General features: G+C 39.4%; 2 protein-coding genes across 5 annotated transcripts in view; both read right to left on the bottom strand.

The window, feature by feature from the left end:
• CRTAP (cartilage associated protein) overlaps positions 1 to 19,798 on the bottom strand; it is a 72,285-nt gene that overhangs the window by 43,578 nt on the left and 8,909 nt on the right. For 3 of the 4 annotated variants that reach the window (XR_015746121.1, XM_087948294.1, XM_087948295.1), the window contains exons 2-6: positions 17,229 to 17,378; positions 16,627 to 16,798; positions 6,241 to 6,369; positions 3,831 to 3,976; positions 3,531 to 3,614 (exon numbers count right to left, since the gene is read on the bottom strand). Coding sequence is in view for 3 of the 4 variants with exons in the window: in XM_087948294.1 (XP_087804420.1) it covers positions 3,531 to 3,614; positions 3,831 to 3,976; positions 6,241 to 6,369; positions 16,627 to 16,798; positions 17,229 to 17,378 (681 nt within the window). In the remaining variant the exon portion in view is untranslated. Of the gene's footprint in view, positions 1 to 1,098; positions 1,466 to 3,530; positions 3,615 to 3,830; positions 3,977 to 6,240; positions 6,370 to 16,626; positions 16,799 to 17,228; positions 17,379 to 19,798 lie in introns of those variants that run through there. The other variant, XM_026678458.2, reaches the window with a different exon arrangement.
• Positions 9,492 to 14,129, bottom strand: LOC148128895 (uncharacterized). The gene is made up of 2 exons (XM_087945299.1): positions 11,719 to 14,129; positions 9,492 to 10,417 (listed from the first exon to the last, which is right to left on the bottom strand). Exon 1 carries the CDS (start codon positions 13,940 to 13,942, stop codon positions 12,419 to 12,421), a length of 1,524 nt encoding a protein of 507 aa, XP_087801425.1. The 5' UTR covers positions 13,943 to 14,129; the 3' UTR covers positions 9,492 to 10,417; positions 11,719 to 12,418.

Here is a 19,798-nt window from a genome sequence, read left to right as displayed (position 1 = left end):
TTTTCCAGTGCCATTGTAACTTCAATAGTTAAATAATGATTGGAAGTTGAGGGCTACCTGTACACAGCTTTAGTCAGAAAAATATTATCACAAATTTTTCAAAGGTCTGAATCTGGAGAATGTACAAACTCACCCTGATATGCCTGCTTTTCTAAAGTTTAGTTTCTTTGAAGTAATATTAATTACTGGATGAACATAGTGAACCATTTCAGTTTTGATTTAACTCTTATTTAAAAACGTATCCAGCCATCTTATTTTTCTTCTGTGATTCTAAAGCCTTAGATGTTAAACTGTTGAACATTTTGAAAGAAAATCTTGTGGCACCTTTTAGATTTACTAAAATCACAAACTTCAATGGATTTTCTTCTCTGCACTCTCATTATAGCCAATTTAGAGTGCAATCCTAGGGATCTCTACTTAGAAAAAAGCTCCAAGTTTAAGGCACTGACTTCCAAATATAGGTAGTCCTCAACTTATGACAATAGTTAAGTTTGGCAATTATGGTAATCAATCTTGATGGTAATAAAGCAGATTGTCACATGATCTTTTTTGAAGTGGTTGTTAAACATAGGCTATGATCATAAATAAATGCAGAAGTCATTAAGCAACCCCATTGTTTACTCTTGGGGAGACTTTTTTGGAAACTGGAAGTAAACACTGGTTTCAGAAAAAAAATAACTTAGACCCTACAAACAGCTGTAAATGTGGTCTGGTTGCTGAGTATCCAAAATGTGATCATGTGACTACGAGAGAATAGCCATCTTAGCTTTGAAATCAGATCATAAGATGAGGACTACATGTAAGTTTGAACATGTAAGCTTATAAGTATATGACTGCAGTTTCAGCTATTTCAAAGTAAGTGCTTGTGGCTTAAGACTCAGACTTTATTTAAATGCACTGTGCAATATAATACATAAAGCATCCTCTGAAATTATAGAGTTGTGCCTTTACTTATTTGAATAATTTATATTCTATTCTTCATTTGAAAACTCTTTTCATGCAGAACAAACCACAAAGATCCCTATCTCTCATCTGTTAAAATCCCATCCAAATCCTTTCCTCAGCAGAATGACTAGAAAAAATTGCTCAAAATGTTCACATTGTTCTATGTTACTTTTACTTTGTTTAAACTTCCTTTTTATCTCTATTTTTTTATAACTGGGAGCAGCCTAAAATAGCCCATAGTGAGATAGGTGACAAAGAAATTTAATAATATTTTTTTAAAGAAAATAAAGAAAAACAAGGTTAACCTGAATGACAAGGTAGAAAATTAATAGGATGAGTCAGGCATCTAATGAAACTTGATAAAGACCTGATGTATTTCTAAACCTGAGCTAAAGATGATGCATGGAAATACTTAGGAGCAATGGTGAATATTTGCTTTTTAACCTTCTTTACTTGTTAAAAATCATTGTGTTCCATCTTCTACTTCCAGGAGTTCATCAAGGTATTCTACTACTTCACCCTAGGATATGTTATCACAAAAGACAGATTAATATTTTAAAAGTTTAGTTTTTGACACAAATTTCTATTTTTTTAATAAAAATATAGAATTGACATTAATGGTGGAATGATTAATCTTCTGCCCAGAAAACAGGAAACAGAGTTCTAGTTTCACATTAGGCATGAAAGCTGCTGAGTGACCTTGGCCTATCACTTTCTCCCAATTCCTGAAAGGCCCTTTATTGTTTTGAATTTATCTAAAACTTTCAAATGTAAAACTTTGAAAAGCTAGGCAGACAACTTGACACCATAAATGAAACAAAGACTAGAAAAAGCAAAATGACAAGGAAAAATGGCAATTACTATGGCAAAAAAGTTACTTTTCCTTATATATCTTTGATCTATCAAGAGGTAATTGGAAATCATGCATAATTAGTTACATGCATTATACACTGCTCAAAAAAATAAAGGGAACACAAAAATAAGACATCCTAGATCTGAATGAATGAAATATTCTTATTAAATACTTTGTTCATTACATAGTTGAATGTGCTGACAACAAAATCACACAAAAATTATCAATGGAAATCAAATTTAGCAACCCATGGAGGTCTGGATTTGGACTTACACTCAAAATTAAAGTGGAAAAAAAACACTACAGGCTGATCCAACTTTGATGTAATGTCCTTAAAACAAGTCAAAATGAGGCTCAGTAGTGTGTGTGGCCTCCATGTGCCTGTATGACCTCCCTACAATGCCTGGGCATGTTCCTGATGAGGTGGCGGATGGTTTCCTGAGGGATCTCCTCCCATACCTAGACTAAAGCATCCCCAAACTCCTGGACAGTCTGTGGTGCAATGTGGCATTGATGGATGGAGCGAGACATGATGTCCCAGATGTGCTCAATTGGATTCAGGTCTGGGGAATGGGCGCGCCAGTCCATAGCATCAATGCCTTCATCTTGCAGGAACTGCTGACACACTCCAGCCACATGAGGTCTAGCATTGCCGTGCATTAGGAGGAACCCAGGGCCAACCGCACCATCATATGGTCTCACAAGGGGTCTAAGGAGCTAATCTCTGGACACTATGCTGACAGACACAGCAAACCTTCTTGCCACAGCTCGAATTGATGTGCCATCCTGGATGAGCTGCACTACCTGAGCCACTTGTGTGGGTTGTAGACTCCGTCTCATGCTACCACTAGAGTGAAAGCACTGCCAGCATTCAAAAGTGACCAAACCATCAGCCAGAAAGCATAGGCACTGAGAAGTGGTCTGTGGTCACCACCTGCAAAACCACTCCTTTATTGGGGATGTCTTGCGAACTGCCTATGCTTTCCACCTGTTGTCTATTCCATTTGCACAACAGCATGTAAAATTGATTGTCAGTGTTGCTACCTAAGTGGACAGTTTGATTTCACAAGAAGTGTGATTGACTTGGAGTTACATTGTGTTGTTTAAATGTTCCCTTTATTTTTCTGAGCAGTGTATTTTACGGTCTATTTCTCTGTCATTAAATGTCACTATGTAATACAGGTAGTCCTCAACTTACAACCATTCACTGTGGCCATTTGAAATTGTAATGGTATTTTAAAAAGTGACTCATGACTATTTTTCACACTTACAACCATTGCAGCATCCCCTGATTACATTAGTCAAACTTTAGATGCTTGGCAACTGGCATGTATTTATGAAGGTTGCTGTTTCCAGAATCATGTTATAAACTTTTTGTGACCTTCTGACAAGCAAAATCAATGGGAAAGCCAGATTCACTTAATAACTGTGTTACTAACTTAACAACTGCAGTGATTCATTTAACAATTGTGGCAAAAGCACATCAAATAGGGTAAATTTCATTTAATAACTTTCTTGCTTAGCAACAGAAATTTTGGACTTAATTGTGGATGAAGTTAAGGACTACCTATAGGCATGGAGAAATGCAAAAATATTGTGTCTTAATTTCCACAAGTCAATTCTTAAAAGCAGTCAGAAGCAGAAAAAAGCAAGGGGAAGGTCATTACCAACATATAATTTGATCCTTAGTTTATTTTAAAATATTAATTTTGCTTTAATCTGCTTTACTTACTTCTTCATCATCCATCACATACTCTTTAGCAAATTCATACATTTCTTTCTGTAGCATTGTTATGTTGTAATATCGAATGGCTTCCTAGAAGAAGAGTAGCAAAACTATGTGTCATAGTAAAATCCAAACTATTTGAAGTCTCAAGGTCAACACAGGAAGCCTGGAAAAAATAAACCTATTCTTATACTGTATATCAATTGCTTCTAATCACACTATTCCAGAAGTCTAGAATTTTTGATAGACTTGTAAGCCAATCAAACAGAATGTGCTACTTTTCCTTCTAGGCCAACATTTACTTACAGCTCTAGGGTGGAAATCTTCATCTGTGAGTCCCCATTTATCTTTATGGTATTGGTAATAGACAAGATTCTGTTTCATCACTTCATCTTTCTGGTCGAAAAGCATGTAAGTAGCAACACATGGAGCTGCATTCTTCAAATCATTCACTGAATTAAATATGCAATAAATCAAGTCAACTTCTCAGAATGGTACTATTATAACAACATACAGTATACAAATATATTTTATTAACACTTCCATCTGAAATCGTATCTCATGGCTGAAATGAGATGCATGTTCTCAACTAAAAATATTCCATTAATTAAAAAGAAGTATCCCATGTTAGCCTTAATATCATAATTATGAGATATGTATTCTTCTTTTCTTCTGCCTTTTTAATTTCATTCTGATAACGGTAATGTGTAACAATTCTTCTATATATAGATAAAGCTAGTGGTAAGAGCTCCTCTCTCTGTACGTAAGAAATAATGAATCATTTAGATCATTTCTATGTAAAGCAAAGTGAGCACTCTTTTCATAGTGCCTTTAGGAAAAAACAAAGGGATTATAATATATCATCCAGGGCAGAAGATATAATTCAACTAGCAAAACTATTTTCTGCACAGCCAGTATCTATTGAGTAGTGTTGGGCTTCATGTTTTAATGACCATGGTCTAGACTAGGTCGCCAACTGGTGCTCCACGGAACACTGGGGGTCCATGAGAAAATTTTGGTGGTCCGCAGCGCACCCGTGTCTGCAACAGGGATGATACTCACAGTGGATGGACTGATGTGTGTGGGGAGGGGGTAGCATGTGGGAGATTACATTGGAGCCCTTCCTGGGTTTTCCCTGGCCTGCGAGGGAAGGACACGATTTCCCGCGCCCCTCCCCTAAGGAGCTGCAAAGCACTCGCTGCCCCTCTGGCAGCCACCAAGCCTCCTCCCACCATGCTTCTCTCCCTCCTCACCAGAAATGCTCACACGCCCAGCAGGGGGAAGGCTTGGCGGTGCCAGAGGGACAGTGAGTGCTCTGCGGCTCCTGAGGGGAAGGGTCGAGCCTCCCCCTCGCAACATCTTCACCTGAGGGCATCACTGGCAGCAGCTTCTTGTGGCTCAGGAAGTCCGCGCTCTTCCCACTGATGCTTGGCCTCCTTAAGGCACAGAGGCAGGAGGCTGCAGCCATGACACAGGTTTCCTAGGGAGACTGCAGGATTGCCCCATCTCCCTGCCAGCCATTTGGTCTTCAGCACGTGGCTCGTCGGCCTCCGTACATCAGATTCTCACCACCCAGCACCAGTTAAGAGGTTCCTTTCCCCACACCCCCATGGTCAGAGAGAGAGGGGGGAAGAGAGACAGAAAGAGAGAGAAAGAGGGGAATAAGAGAGAGAAAGGCAAGATAAAGAGGGAGAAAGAGAGAGGGAAAGAGAAAGACAAGACACACAGACAGAGTGGGAGGGAGAGAGAAAGATGTGTGTTTGTGAGAGAGAGAGGGAGGGAGGGAGAGGGAGGGAGGGAGGAGAGAGAGAGAGAGAGAGAGAGAGAGAGAGAGAGAGAGAGAGAGAGAGAGAGAGAGAGAGAGAGAGAGATGATCCCGATGTTTTGTTTTCTGTGGGAAACGGGTCCAAATTACTCTTTGAGTATTTAAAGTTGCAGAAACAGGCAGCCAAGCTAAGTGTCTGAAGGACCCCATCCCATCAGCAAGCGGCATGCTGGATTCATATTAGTGGTGTACGGGATTTAAAATTATGAATTTGGTGGTCCCTGAGGTCCAAAAGGTTGGAGAGCCCTGGTCTAGACAACATTTCTGACCAGTCAAAATGACTATTCAAAATCAGACAAAACAAAGAACTAATCAGACACCAGCCCACACCAACTTGCACATGTTGGAAACTAGCTTGGCTGAAGACCAAATGTAAGTCAGGGCACCTGGCAAAAATGACAGGTCCCTGCTCAGTTGTCTGTGGTAGTCAGTAAACTCTGAAGCTCAAACTGCCTATAACCTGTAAAAATGGCAATATGTACTAATGGTATATGAATAGTAATAAACAGCACAGTATCACATTAATTATAATGAATAACTGACAGACTCTAATCCAGTATTCATAACATCAATATCTTAGATTTCTGAAATAACCATGCCTTAACAAACTTTTGGAAAGCCATGGATATTGGGAGGGGGGGATTATCTTCACAGGCAAATGATTCTATAGTAGAGACTCCTGTAAAAAAAGAACACCTACATTTGTACTGCTTTCCACCAGGAGCAGACAAAATTGTGGATACGATTACATAATTGAAGCCCCGTTACTCTTAATAAACATTTATGGAAAAACAAGAACAGGAGGCTTCAATTACATCTTGGCTTTTTAGCTCTCATCCAAACATTTTTGCTAGTGTCAGTTTCAGCTTAAGAATAAAACTCTTAACTTACATTTATAATAGGCAAACTGCAAGTAGTGATACATAGTAGCCACAAATTTTTCCACAACGTAGCCCCCTATGACAGGTGTCAGATCAATTTCACATCTCAGTTTGCACTTAAGAACTTCAGTATAGTGATCTAAAAATAAAATCTGAACATTACTTAACTTACTAATTCACCTTGAAGATGTCAGGTTGACTGTAAGAAACAATATTGTAAATTTAGAAAATGTACAACACTTGAAGCTTGAAAGTCAGTAGGATATAACAATGTTTAACTTTTTGGGATGAATAAAATACTTAATAAACAAATGAGCATACATTCTCAAAATCACCTGACACTGGTATGACAAATTCCTATAACAAGTCATCAGTAGTTTAACTATTAAAAATAATTCTGAATGTATTAAGACTATGCAGGGTTTCAAATGCAGTTACAGAAAATGCCACAGAAAAAGGACATTAAGTTAAAAATGGATATAATTAAACATAAAATGGCTCTAATAGAAAAAAAAAGAATTAGCATAGAAAATCAGAAGTGTGAAACAGAACTACTTTGAAGATGCAAATAAACCAGGTAGATGGTTAGCATATAAATTGAGAAAGGAGAAAGAATCAAGGAAAATATTGCAATTAATAGATGACCAAGGCCAAGTTTGCTATGGTAGTAAAGAGAAGAAGGAAATCATACGAGACTATTATGGGAAACCATACACACAAGAGAATATTGATGAGGAAAGAGTTAAACAGTACTTATAGAATGCTAATCTACCCCAGATACCTAAAGAGATTGAAACAATGTTAGAAAGCAATATAACAATGATGGAGTTAACTGAAGCACTCAAGAAGCAAAACAATGGAAAGGCACCAGGCCCAGATGGACTTCCGGAGGAATTTTATAAAACACTACAAGAATCGTTGAACCTTCCATTGCTAGAAGTTATGAATAAAGTTATGTTAAAGAAGAAGATACTCAAATCATGGTCAGAAGCTTATATTACACTTGTCTCAAAAGAGGACACCGATCCATTACAAATCAAGAACTATAGACCTATTTCCTTACTAAACGCAGATTATAAAATTTTTGCTTCAATATTGGCAGAAAGACTTAAAAAATACTTAAACAATTTTATCCATCCTGATCAAAATGGATTTCTGCCAAAGAGACAAATTAAAGATAATATGAGAGTAATCTTGGACACTTTGGAATACTACGAGGCACACCCTGAAAAACAAATGGCTTTGATATTTTTAGATGCACAGAAGGCATTTGATAATGTGAATTGGTGATTCATGTTATTACAGCAGGAACAGATGGGCTTTGCTAAAAAATTTATTCAAGCAATAGAAGCTATATATCATAAGCAAACGGCAAAGGTAATGATAGAGGGAGAACTGACAGACTCTATTGATATAAGAAAAGGAACAAGACAAGGGTGCCCGCTATCACCTCTGTTGTTTGTGTTAATCTTGAAAGTGCTAAACAGAAATATTAGAGAAGAAAAGGATATAAAAGGGATGAAAATTAAAAAGGAAGAATTTAAATTGCAAGCATTCGCAGATGATCTGGTTTTCATTTTAGAAGACCCACTAGAAACAGCATCAAAATTGATAGAAAAGATAGAGGCATATGGAAAGGTGGCTGGTTTGAAAATAAATAAAGATAATAAGACAAAGATCTTGACAAAGAATATGCTATCAAGACAAAAGGAAGAACTGGCAGATCTACTGAAAATTCAGGTCACGAATAAGATCAAGTACTTGGGGATACATTTGACAGCAAGATGTAGCACACTAAAAGAGAATAATTATATCAGACTTAAGCAGCAGATAGCACTAGATTTGGCGAAATGGGAAATTTTACAACTGTCATTAATAGGGAGAATATCAACAATCAAGATGAATATATTACCCAGAATTTTATATATGTTCCAAACAATTCCAGTTAGGCTTGGAAAAGATTATTTTGAAGATTTAGATAAAATTGTGTTGAAATATATATGGCAAGGTAAGAAAGCGAGAATAAAGTTAAAACTTTTGCAAGATGCCAGAATAAGAGGAGGATTTGGTTTGCCTAATTGGGAGTTGTATTACCAAGCTACAAATCTGATGTGGGTTAAGGAATGGATAACACTAAGAAATACTAGATTGTTGACATTAGAAGGACATGATTTGTTGTTGGGGTGGCATGCTTTTTTATGGTATAAAGAAACTAAAACACAGGGGTATTTTAGAAGACATTATATATGGGAGTCTCTGCGGTTAAACTGGGAGAAGAATAAAAGACAATGTTATTTGAAAATTCCAGTCTGGCTATCGACTATTGAAGCATTTTCTTATCCTATAATATATAAATAGGAACAAACAGTTAGATAAGGTGAAATATTGAATGAAAAGGGTGAACTTAAATCTATGCAAAAATTAGAGGAACAAGGTATAAAGATGAATTGGTTTTCATATGCGCAAACACATTCAAGGTATGATAAAGACTCTAAAGCAGAAGGTTTCTATGATAAACTGACTGATTTAGATAAGATTTTGACAGGTACTGATGAAAAGGTGATTAAAAAATTATATGGATATTTATTAAAAATTAAATTAGAAGAAGAACAAGTTAAAGAAACAATGAAACAATGCTTGGGGGAAGAATTTTGGATATGGGATTGATTTAGAGAAATGGCAAAAATTGTGGTCTCAAAATTATAAAATGACAATGTCAACAGCATATAAAGAAAATTTGTATAAGATGTTTTACAGGTGGCATTTTCCCCCGACAAGAATAGCAAGAATGTTCAAGAATAAATCCGAAAAATGTTGGAAATGTCATCAGACACCTGGCTCATATTACCATATGTGGTGGACTTGTGTGGATGCTAAAAAATACTGGACTAAAATCCACATGTGGTTGGAAAAAATGACAAAAAAACATATAGACTTGAAACCAGAGATATTTTTATTGGGAATTTAATCTGAAATATATAGTAAAGAATTGAAATACCTGATTATAAATGTATTAACAGCGGCTAGGACTGTATTTGCTAAAAACTGGAAAAATGAGAAAATACCATTACAGGAGGAAATCATTAAGAAAATATTGGAATGTGCTGAAATGAGTAGATTGACATTTGAAATCAGAGAACAAGAGGATAAACTATTTTATAAAATATGGGATCTATTCTATCAATGGTTAGACAATAAAACATGGTAATGAAATACATAGATTCTTCAAAAATAATAAATATATAAAGATGTATTCTTTTCTTATTATATCTACAAAATGATTGTAGGATAGATTTGAGATGATAATATGAACTGTCATAAAACAAATTAAGTAAAATATGGATTATTTCATAAAACATGAATGAATAAAAGTATAGTCAAATGATTAACAATGATATTAATGTATTTAATATTTGATTGAAAATATGAGAATATATATAATGTAATTGTTATTGAAGACTATGAAATGGAAGCACAAAACAATTTGTAAAACAGCCGGCACACTGTATGTATATATATGGAAGATGGCTTGATGTTTTTATGTTTTGTTTGTCTATGTTTGTCTCAAAAACCAATAAAATTTTTGTTAAAAAAATGGTAATAAAATCCATTAAAGTATTGAGCAGAATGAAGAAAAAAAAAAGACTATGCAGGGTTTCAAATTGAGATTGAAATACTAAAACTGCCTCAACACAGAGGCCTCTTTCCACTTCTTTTCCAATTGAATTAATTTGGCCCATTTCAGTATTTCAATTTGAGATACAGAGTTCTTATTTTCCAACTTTTCCCAAGATTTTTCCTCAAAATTAAGGACTGCAACAATGACTGAAGCCAACACAGCAGATCCACTCTGCACAGGTCTAAATAATATGCGTAGGAATTGCTTTGTAATTTAAGCAAGCAAGAGAACACTCAACAATGTTGTGATATTTGGACACAGAAAATAAGTTTTCTATTTGCATATTATACAAAGAGCTGGAAAATATAGTGTTTGGAAAAAGGAAATCTAATTCAGAAAAAAATACTGTTGATTCCTCCCCCCCTCAGATTGTTGTTTCACCCTATCCAAATTACCTCTCACAAAACTTTCTCCACAAATATGAATATGGGAAACTAAAAGAGAGAAATAGGAACACGCAAGGCTAAGCCTACTGTAGCTTCCCTAATCAATCCCTTCTGCCCTACAACTTACCGTATTTGCCGGCGTATAAGACGACTGGGCGTATAAGACGACCCCCAACATTTCCACTCAAAATATAGAGTTTGTTATATACTCGCCGTATAAGACTACCCCTCTTCCATACACCTTCCACTTTTGCACTTTTTTTTTTTTTTTGACGCACTTTTCTGCTTTGGACAATTTTGAAATGAGCTAATCCAATTTTGAACCAAGAATATGCAAATAGCTATGGAGTTTAGAAATGAGTTTTAAAAATATTTTTCATTGCTTACCATTAAGCGTAAAATATGTTGTAAATAAAATGAGAACACAGGAAACGTTCTCTTCTCAATACAGCTGATCTCTCTCTCTCTCTCTCTCTCTCTCTCTCACACACACACACACACACAAAAACCCGGACACTGAAAAGGCTGCCAAGGAACAGTATATTCAATGCCTTCTCTTTAATCAAGAAACAAGGAATTCCTTAGAATCTTTTTTTTTCCCCAAGTGGCCCTCTTTAAAAAAAAAATATGGAGGTAACACTTTCATTCAAAAAGTCTTCCAGTATCTGGAGTCACTCAGACATATTGAAGTGAGGCAGGAGGGTAAGTGAAATTTGAAATGATCCAGCTACCGTTTTCTTCCCCTCCCGCTCAAGGCCATTATCTCCACGCCAAAACGAACGAGGGAGGCAAAGAAGCCAAACACGCTAAAAAGGATCTCTTTATTTTCCTACACAATGTCACACCTACTTTTCCGCATTCAAAGGACAACCTCTCCTCACCACCACCACACACACACACACACCCCAATACCCGCAAACAATGTTCTGGGCATTAATCACCATTGCTACATTAACCTGGTAAATTTATACCCTGCCTCCCCAGTGTTGCTTTGATGGCAGGATTTCACACAGCGGGCGCTGCTCGCTCTCTTCTCCGCTCTCCCACCATTCGCACATGTTGGAAGCACCGTAAAACCTGATAACCCACCCGGGGCTCCCCATCCTTAACCTACAGCCGCCGCATGCAAAACCTGCGTGCAAAAAGAAAAAAAGAAAAAGAAAAGTACGCCGCACGTGAGGATCTTCTGAATCCTCTCCTCCCCCACACCGCTAAGGAAGGAAGAGGGGGAAAGGTTACGAGCGCGTGGCGAGTGACACCCGCCACACACACACACACACACACACACTGCTCCCCCAGCCTCCCTCCCGGCTGCAACTCAAGCTCGAAGTGGGAGTCGAGTCCTCCCGGCGTATAAGACGACCCCCCCACTTGGAGGCATGTTTTTCAGGGCAAAAAAGTCATCTTATACGCCGGCAAATACGGTATTTGCTTTATAAAAAAAAACCCAATATATTTTCATGAACCATGTTGTTAACTTGTTTTCTGCCTTCTGCACAGAGACGGATTTGTAAACTGTACAGATGCAGATAGATAACTCAACAAGATGTCCATAACAAATTACATTTATTGGTTCATCAGGTATCCTCCTAATTCACATTTGTGATGAAGTTCTTCTTTAATGACCAATCCTTTGTATATCTGCCTTGTAGGAAAAGATGGTTATCTCCTAACCGATCTTGTAGCGATAGAAAGAAGCTGCCATGAGTTAGAGAGTTCAGACAAAGAATGACAAAAACCTCCCCCACCCTTCGAGGGTCAATTTAGTGACCAATCAGGATTACAGATGTGGCCATGTGACATGAACTACATTTCCCAGGATACCTTTAACTACATTTACCATAATGCATTCCCTTAAGGGGACAGCTCATAATTCCTAAGTAACTATCCAATTCCCATAGACTGGCTGGGACAGCACACTCCCTGCCTAGAATTGTAAATTCCACTATTAAAGGAAGAGGAAAAAAAACTATAAACTAAGATAAGCAGTAAACAGTAATACTAACTGAATAGCATGTAACTATATAACTAATATAAACAGTAAGCTATATAACTAACAGAAAAAAGTAAACATTAATAAAGCATCAAACAAAGCAAAGCATGCAAAGCTTGAGGTTCAATCTTCAAGTTTGGCCTCTTGGTGCAAGTCTGCTGGTTACCTCTGGAGGCCTTTTAGGGTGTACAGGAATTCTTGGTGGCAAAGGTGAAAGTCTGCTGGTCGCTTCCAGAGGCCTTTTAGGGTTGACAGATACTCTTGGTACCAATCGTGAAAGTCTGGTGGTCGTTTCTGGCAGCCTTTTAGGGTTGGAATGGTACTCTTGCTTCCACAGTGTCAAAGGGCGTCGGGAAGCTGTTGGAAAGGTTGTTGCGTAGGCATATGCTTCTGTAGAGCATCTTAGTGGACGTCTGGTGGTTGTTGGCTGTTTAGGGTGTCCTAGCGAAACTGTACTGATTGGCGGTGGCTTCTTAGGCTGGAATGTCATTCTTGTTTTCAATGGTGCTAAAGGGCGTCGGAAGGCTGTTGGAATGGATGGTGCTAAGGCATTTGCCTGGGTTGGAGCCTGCATCTGAGCAACACTGACAATTCCTATGATCCCCCATCCTAGTGGAGATTTGATGGCCACTGGGCCGTCTACAGGGCCGCCGACTGACTCAGAGAAAAGCGCGTGGGCATTATTTCCCAGCAAGAGTAGGATATCAGCCTCCGGATCTAGAGCGGGGAAGTGATGAGCCACATGCTGTAGGTGAGGCATGCTGCTTATGACCTCAGGTGTTGCAATCTGACTGCGGTCGTTCGGTATCCCATCGCATTCAAATATGGGCAGTAGTGGGAACCGGGAACTTCCATCCAATGACTCTATGCAGAGTCCAGTAGCTCTCCTCTCCGCCGTGCTTCTTGGTTCATGGCATGTTGATACAGTGAAGGGAAGTTTGTTCTGTTGCACTTCAAAGAGGTCAAAGAATGCGGGTCTGGCCAGGGTGCAGGTTCTTTGAGTGTCTATCCGCATGTACATTTTCACGACATCTTCAGGGCGTCCTTCAGGATACACTTTGGCTAAACAGATGGGAAGACACGAATGAGGGCACGGTGAGTCGGCGTGCAGTGCTGTGCAGTTGACACTCATCCTTGGTTTTGGTTGTGGTTTGGCAATCTGCCGAGGAGCCCTGCACACCTCTGTGTTACGTTGAGGCTCCTTGTCTGAAGGAGGGCTATAGGATATCTGTGGTGGCGGCTCGGAGTCTGGATGCAGCGTGGTCGGGTGCTGGTCACTATTGCATAAGTTGCATTGCACCTTGGCTGTGCAGTACTTGGATGTGTGTTTGGATTTGCAACACTTGTAGCAGTATTGGTACTCCCTTAGCAACTCTTTTCGTTGGGTCAGTGATTTCGCTGCAAACCCAGTGCAGCTGTTCAGCGAGTGACGAGTGTTGTGCATAGGACAAAACTGTATTCTCCTTGTGTTCAGAGATCTAAATTGGGTTGTATCAGATGAGTTCTCTCCCCAACTGTTGTGTGGATGAGGAGTCGATCTTGGTTTTATGGACAACCATGAAGGGTCTTTCCCTGGTTGTGTGCATAGGGCATGAGGGCAATATATGGTCGCTGTATCTTCTGTGACTAGGAGGACTAACAGTTCTGAGTCCATGGGCCCGGTGTGTGTTGCACACTGTCGCCTGGTGGGACATGAATTCTTCAAGAAGTGTGAAGGGTACAAAGTGGTGATGACCCTTGGCAATGAAGGTGTCAGTCAACTGGAACCACTTTTCAATTAGCACCTGCAGAAGTTTTCGAACAATTTTGTTCTGTGTGTCGACGTGATTGAGACAGGCAAGTGCCGGATCCCATTGTGCCGTTCTTAACTGGACAAATATGTTAGCAAGGTCTATGATTCGGCGAGGCTTGTCGATAGGAATTTTAGAAAAACTGTTGAGGCTATCCAAGAGTGTTGCTTCTACGTCCTCGGAAGCACCATACAGTTCATCAAGCCTTTTTCATGATAACCGTAGGGCAGCGGCTGGGTCATCTAAGTGGGATGCCAAAAGTGCCCTCAGTATTTCGGCAGACTGTGGCCCTAGCCATGCTATCAAGTGTCCGATTATTTCATCAGGGTTCAGGCATGCCGCAGGAAGTTTCTTCCATACTAGATACTTGCCGCCTGGCTTGACAGAGAATCTGCGAACTCTGTTGGCATGCAAATTTAGTTTTCCACTCTGTACAGCCAAGTTTCTCCAGTAATCTTCAGCATTTGCTGAGTTTGGGGGAGGTATTGACGTAGAGGGTTCTTCTCGTGGATTCTCATAGAGTGGGTTCGGGTTGTAAGTCAACGACAGGTTGTAGTCTTCCTCCCAGTACTTACGGAGGATGTCGTTCTCCCATACTGGGGATGATGGTTGAGCGTCACGCTGCTGTGTAGGCTGGGCGCGGTTACCTTGTGGTGCCTAGGAGCCGGATTGGTATTGAGGTTGTGGCAGGAATGCTGCTGCCTGTGGATTGAGTGTGGCAGTTGTCGTTGATGGCATGTAGACTCATCGAGAAGTTGTGAGCACTGGTGGGCTACGCTGCTCGGCCAGCAGGGTGTGAGACATTGCAGTAGGGTTGCTGGTGCTGGGAAGAGAATCTCAGACCTTAGTATGTACAACATAAGTTGGGAAAGGTTTGCTGTTGGTGGGAAATGAATCTCTTATTTTAGGTCATACGTCAGTAGCGTAACTGATGTGTAAAGTCTGTGGTTGAGATTCATCCCTGTGCATCTCTGGTTGTGGGAGACTGCTGGGCAACTGAGGTGGTTCCATCTGCTCGTTTCAAAGCGAGTGCTGCTCATCCACAGCCTTGACCCGTGTATCTGGGCTCTCTTCTCCCAACTCATAGACTGGCTGGGACAGCACAACTTGTACTAACTGCTTTTTCACTAACATAGCTATGTTTCCCATAATTAAGTAATTACATTATACTATCTAATTACTATGGTTTTGATTGCAATTTCAGTCAAAATTTATTTTCACAGATTGATATCTTGACTGATTTTTTTCTCTCCAATCTAGATTATAACTATTCCTCAGCCTAATGTGTCATCATGTTGTCGGACTAATTCATACAATGTATACGCTAAACAGGTAGGACAGAAAGAGAAGAAAAAGAACATTTTTTTGCAGAAGCAAAACATTTCTTAATAAGTGATTATAAATATTATATTTAGACTTCTTTTATGTCAGAAAGAGACATATGGAAATTCCTGTTTTCTATTTGTAGCAAAAACTTGATATTATGTCAAAAATTAATTAAATATGAAATAGAAAATACATACTGTATATGTAGGCCTAATTTATGTTTTGAACTTCATCTATATAATCACTTGAATAACCATATTTATGTAAAATATGAATAACTTCATTTGTAATTCTTATTCTCACACTCCTCCTCTCCCCATTGGCTGAAAACTGATTATAAAACATATCGTGCATGTGAAATTTAGAAAGTAAGGATTCTTCCAAGAAACCCTTTCATAGGGAGATAGGGGCTTGGGTGGATATTCTGGAGACTTGGCAGCTTAGGAGGATAGAGATGGAAGAAATATTCAGTCTGAATGGTGAACATATGTTGATAGAGATAAAGATTCAAGAAAGGAGTATGGGAAGCAAGCTAAAAAATGAATAAGAATTGAAGTATTAAAATGGATGAGAGATGATGGATAGAAAGGAAACATACACACACACACTTACACATATTCATTCATTCATTTTTTTCTTCTAATATGATGGCCTGATTGGAAAATTGTATAAGGGTAAAAATAAGAATACACACCTTTATATGAAGCCATAGTTAGATGGAAAGATTGGAGGTTGAAAAAGGGTATTATAAGTATGTTTAAATAATAGGAAGACTGGTACTTCAATGGTGTATTGTGACTTTGAACAATTAAATAATGACTATATCTTATATAAACATGTGTATTAATATTAGGATTAACAATGGTGACCTGATTAGAATAAAGGCAGAAATTAGAAATAGGGGGAATATTAGCAGATATAATTTTTTTTATAATAGAAGTAATAATTTGATGGAAAAGATTAGAGGGTGAAAGGTGGTATTACCATGTATGCTTATAACATCGTTGGCATTAAAATGGAATATTGAAATATTGAATAACTACTTTAAATAAACCATGTATATTAATACTAGGATTATATAAGTTTGATTAATATAACAACTATTATGATTACCATTACTGATGTTTGTATCAAAATGAATTATACCCAGGGGCCACACTGTATTGATATTGATGTATATTTAAAAATAAAAATCTAATAAAACGTTTAAAAATAGAATCACCTGCAATAGACAGATAAAACTCCTTAAAATCTGTGATCTCTCGGGAGCCTTCACAGGCAGCTGTACAATCATCATAGGCTTTGTAGAAATCAGGAAGTGCCAGTTCTATGTCTGAAATTGAGGTCCTCCAGTTTTCTCCATTGTAGGCCCGCACTGCCCTGACAAAGAGAGTCTAAAAGGCAAGAAAAAACTGAAGGAATGTGACAAACATTTTATTTGAATGACCTAATTTAAGAGTATATCACTATAAGCTTATGAAACTTAAATTTTGCTTTGCTTTACTCTCTATTTTTCTTGGGCAGCAGATCCAAAGAGGTTATTTCTCCAATACATAACTTAACAATTACATATTTTTCCCCATGAAATTTACATTGCCTTAGATTTATGGGATTTTCTAATAAAGTCCTGTATTAAAGAATTTCCTTCCACCAATATAAATGTAATGGATTGTCAAGGGACCAAAATTAGGCATTTTTAATAAAACTATTATTATTACAATTTACAAATGAAAATAAGAAATTACGGGAGGCTAACATTATTATTTTTATATATTTTTACAGAATATAATCAGAAATGTTCATAAACAAGGGTAGAAACTGTACCTCATATGATTTGATTTCTAAATCTTTAATATAATCTTCAGCATCAGGCATGCTTTTATAATATGCCATATTCCTTTTCATCATTTCATCATCCGGATGTTTCAGAAGAAATGTATGTGCGGCTGCAACAGCTTTTGGAAAATTGTTTGCCTAGTGAAAAAAGATTTGGAAATATGTATATGTATGTGTGACACACACACACACACACACACACACACACACACACACACACACACACAGAGCATGCCCAGTTTAGTGTGGATAGATCAAGGGTCTGCAACACACTCAAAGAGCCACTTGGGCCTGTTTCACACAGAAAACAAAACACTGAGAGCCACAAAACCTGGGTGACCATGGCTAACTCAATATCACTCTCCCACCCAGTCACATGAACCCCTCCCCAGCCATGCCTACCCAAGCTTTGTGGCTCCCCATGTTTTCTTTTCTATGGGAAATAGGTATCTCCCTGTCCCTCCCTCCCTCTCATCTCTCTTTCTCCCTCTCATCTTTCTTTCGCTCTCTCATCTCTTTCTCTATCTCCCTCTCCCTCCCATTTTCTTTCTCTCATCTCTGTCTTTCTCTTTTTCTATCGCCCTATCTTCCTCTCCCTCCCATCCCTTTTCTTTCTTTCTGTCTCTCTCTTTCTCTTTCATCTTTCCCTTTTTCTGTCTCCCTCCCTCTCCCATCCTTCTCTCATCTTTTTCTATCTCCCTCTCACCTCCTCTCTCATCTTTCTCTCTCATCTTTCCCTTTTTCTCTGTCTCCCTCCCCCTCCCATCTTTCTCTCATTTTTTTCTTTTTCTATCTCCCTCTCACCCCCATCTCTTTCTCTTTCTTTCTCTCCCTCGCTCTTTCCCTCTCTTCCTCCCTCTCACTCCCCACCTCCACTTCCCAACCCGCATTTCTCCAGCCATCACCTGCAATTCTCCATGTTCCTCCAGGCCTGGCTTGCTGAGGGGGGAGAGCAGCCCTGACTCCTCTGCTGCTCTCCCCCAGGGTCCCAGCCATCACTGCTGGGGGAAGGCACAGGAAAAGAAAGCAAACAGAAATTGCTATTGCTGAGACAAATTTCAAAGGCATGTTTCTCCTTTGAAACATGCAGCTTTCTGTTGACTGTGCCTTTCTCAATCTCAGCTCTTTCACCCCAGAGAGAGCTGCTTCTGCTTGCTTTTTCTGTGTCTTCCCCGGGCAGCGATGGCTGGGGCTGTGGGGGGGGGGCAGCAGAGGAGTCAGGGCTGCTCCCCCCACTCAGCAAGCCAGGCCTGGAGGATCGCAGAGAGTTGTGAGTGAGTGGCGGAGGGTCAGAAGACACACTCCAATGTCTCTGACTTCCAACTCACCAATGGGGGCGCTTCTGCCAGGCCATATCCCCCTCCTGCTGGGCTGTTGTGCTTGGCACTTGGTGGGGAAGAGGAGTGCTTCTCCATGTGGCCCCCTTCTTTCTCTTGGTACAGCCAACAAGGGAGGAGGAAGGCCCAGCCTGGGGGATGGCCCCCACCCCTCAAGATCCGCTCCCACCATTCTCTCCCAGCCCTCTTTGCTGGCAGCAACAGCAAATGAACAGCGACGAAGGCGGAATGCTGTTGCTGCACACAGGCAAGTGCAGGGGCACTTCGTTCCTGTGCCACTGCCATGACAGGAGCCACAGTAGAGGGTCCAAAGAGCTGCATGCAGCTCCAGAGCCACAGGTTGCTGACCCCCGGGATAGATGGATAAATAGACAAAGGCAGTAAGAATGGAATCAGATGCTGACTGGCTTAAAGTCACCCAGTGAATTTCCTTGACTAAAGGAAGGCTAGGAAGTTTCCACTAATACATATGATGGGCTACAACTTTCAGAATTCACATAAATGGATAGTCCAACACATCTGGAAGGCTGAAAGTCGGAAAGCTAGGCTTCTAGTATTATTTTTATAACACTAAAAAAACAGAAAAATAACAATTGGCCGAAGAATTCAGGAAAAAAAATTGATGGGCCTAAGAGAGCACAAAGATTATTGAATTCCACATTTGACAATGTCAAGTACAAAGCAGTTGTATGACATGCAAGAAACATAAACATACATGCAGGTGGACAGTGTTTCTCGACCTTAGCAGCTTTAAAATACACGGACTTCAATTCTCAGAATTCCCCAGCCAGCATTCTGGCAGACGAATCCACACATATTTAAGAAGATGAAGTTGAGAAAAGAGGGTGGAGCTGGCGTCACGATGATACGGCGTGCGATCTTGAAGATCTGAGATCGCCGCCGATATCTTTGCTTCTGGACGGTCCAAATGGATCTAAACCATCCCAAAGAGACGGTGAATGTAAAGAGCGCATCCTGTCGATCCCAGGGATACTGCAAAGTCCCTGGTAGATCCAGGAGAAGCTCTTTTTGCCAGCGGCAAAGAGGCAGCCATTAAAGCTGCTGAAGTTGGAACAGCTCCGAAATGGGAGAGAATGGAAAGAGAAAGTGTGCCGGTTTGGTGAGTTTTTCCTTTAAGATTTAAAAGAACACCCTAAGGAAAAGAAAGAATTTGTAAAATCTGAGACAGAAGTGGTTAAGCGGCAATTTTAAACAGGAAGT

This window comes from Notechis scutatus, chromosome Z (genome assembly GCF_049901735.1).
Source record: "Notechis scutatus isolate UNSWTSFEM ecotype Mainland chromosome Z, rNotScu1.2, whole genome shotgun sequence".
Lineage (NCBI taxonomy): Eukaryota > Metazoa > Chordata > Lepidosauria > Squamata > Elapidae > Notechis > Notechis scutatus.
Note: the sequence above shows the minus strand (reverse complement) of the source record. Positions and strands in the feature narration are given on the sequence as shown.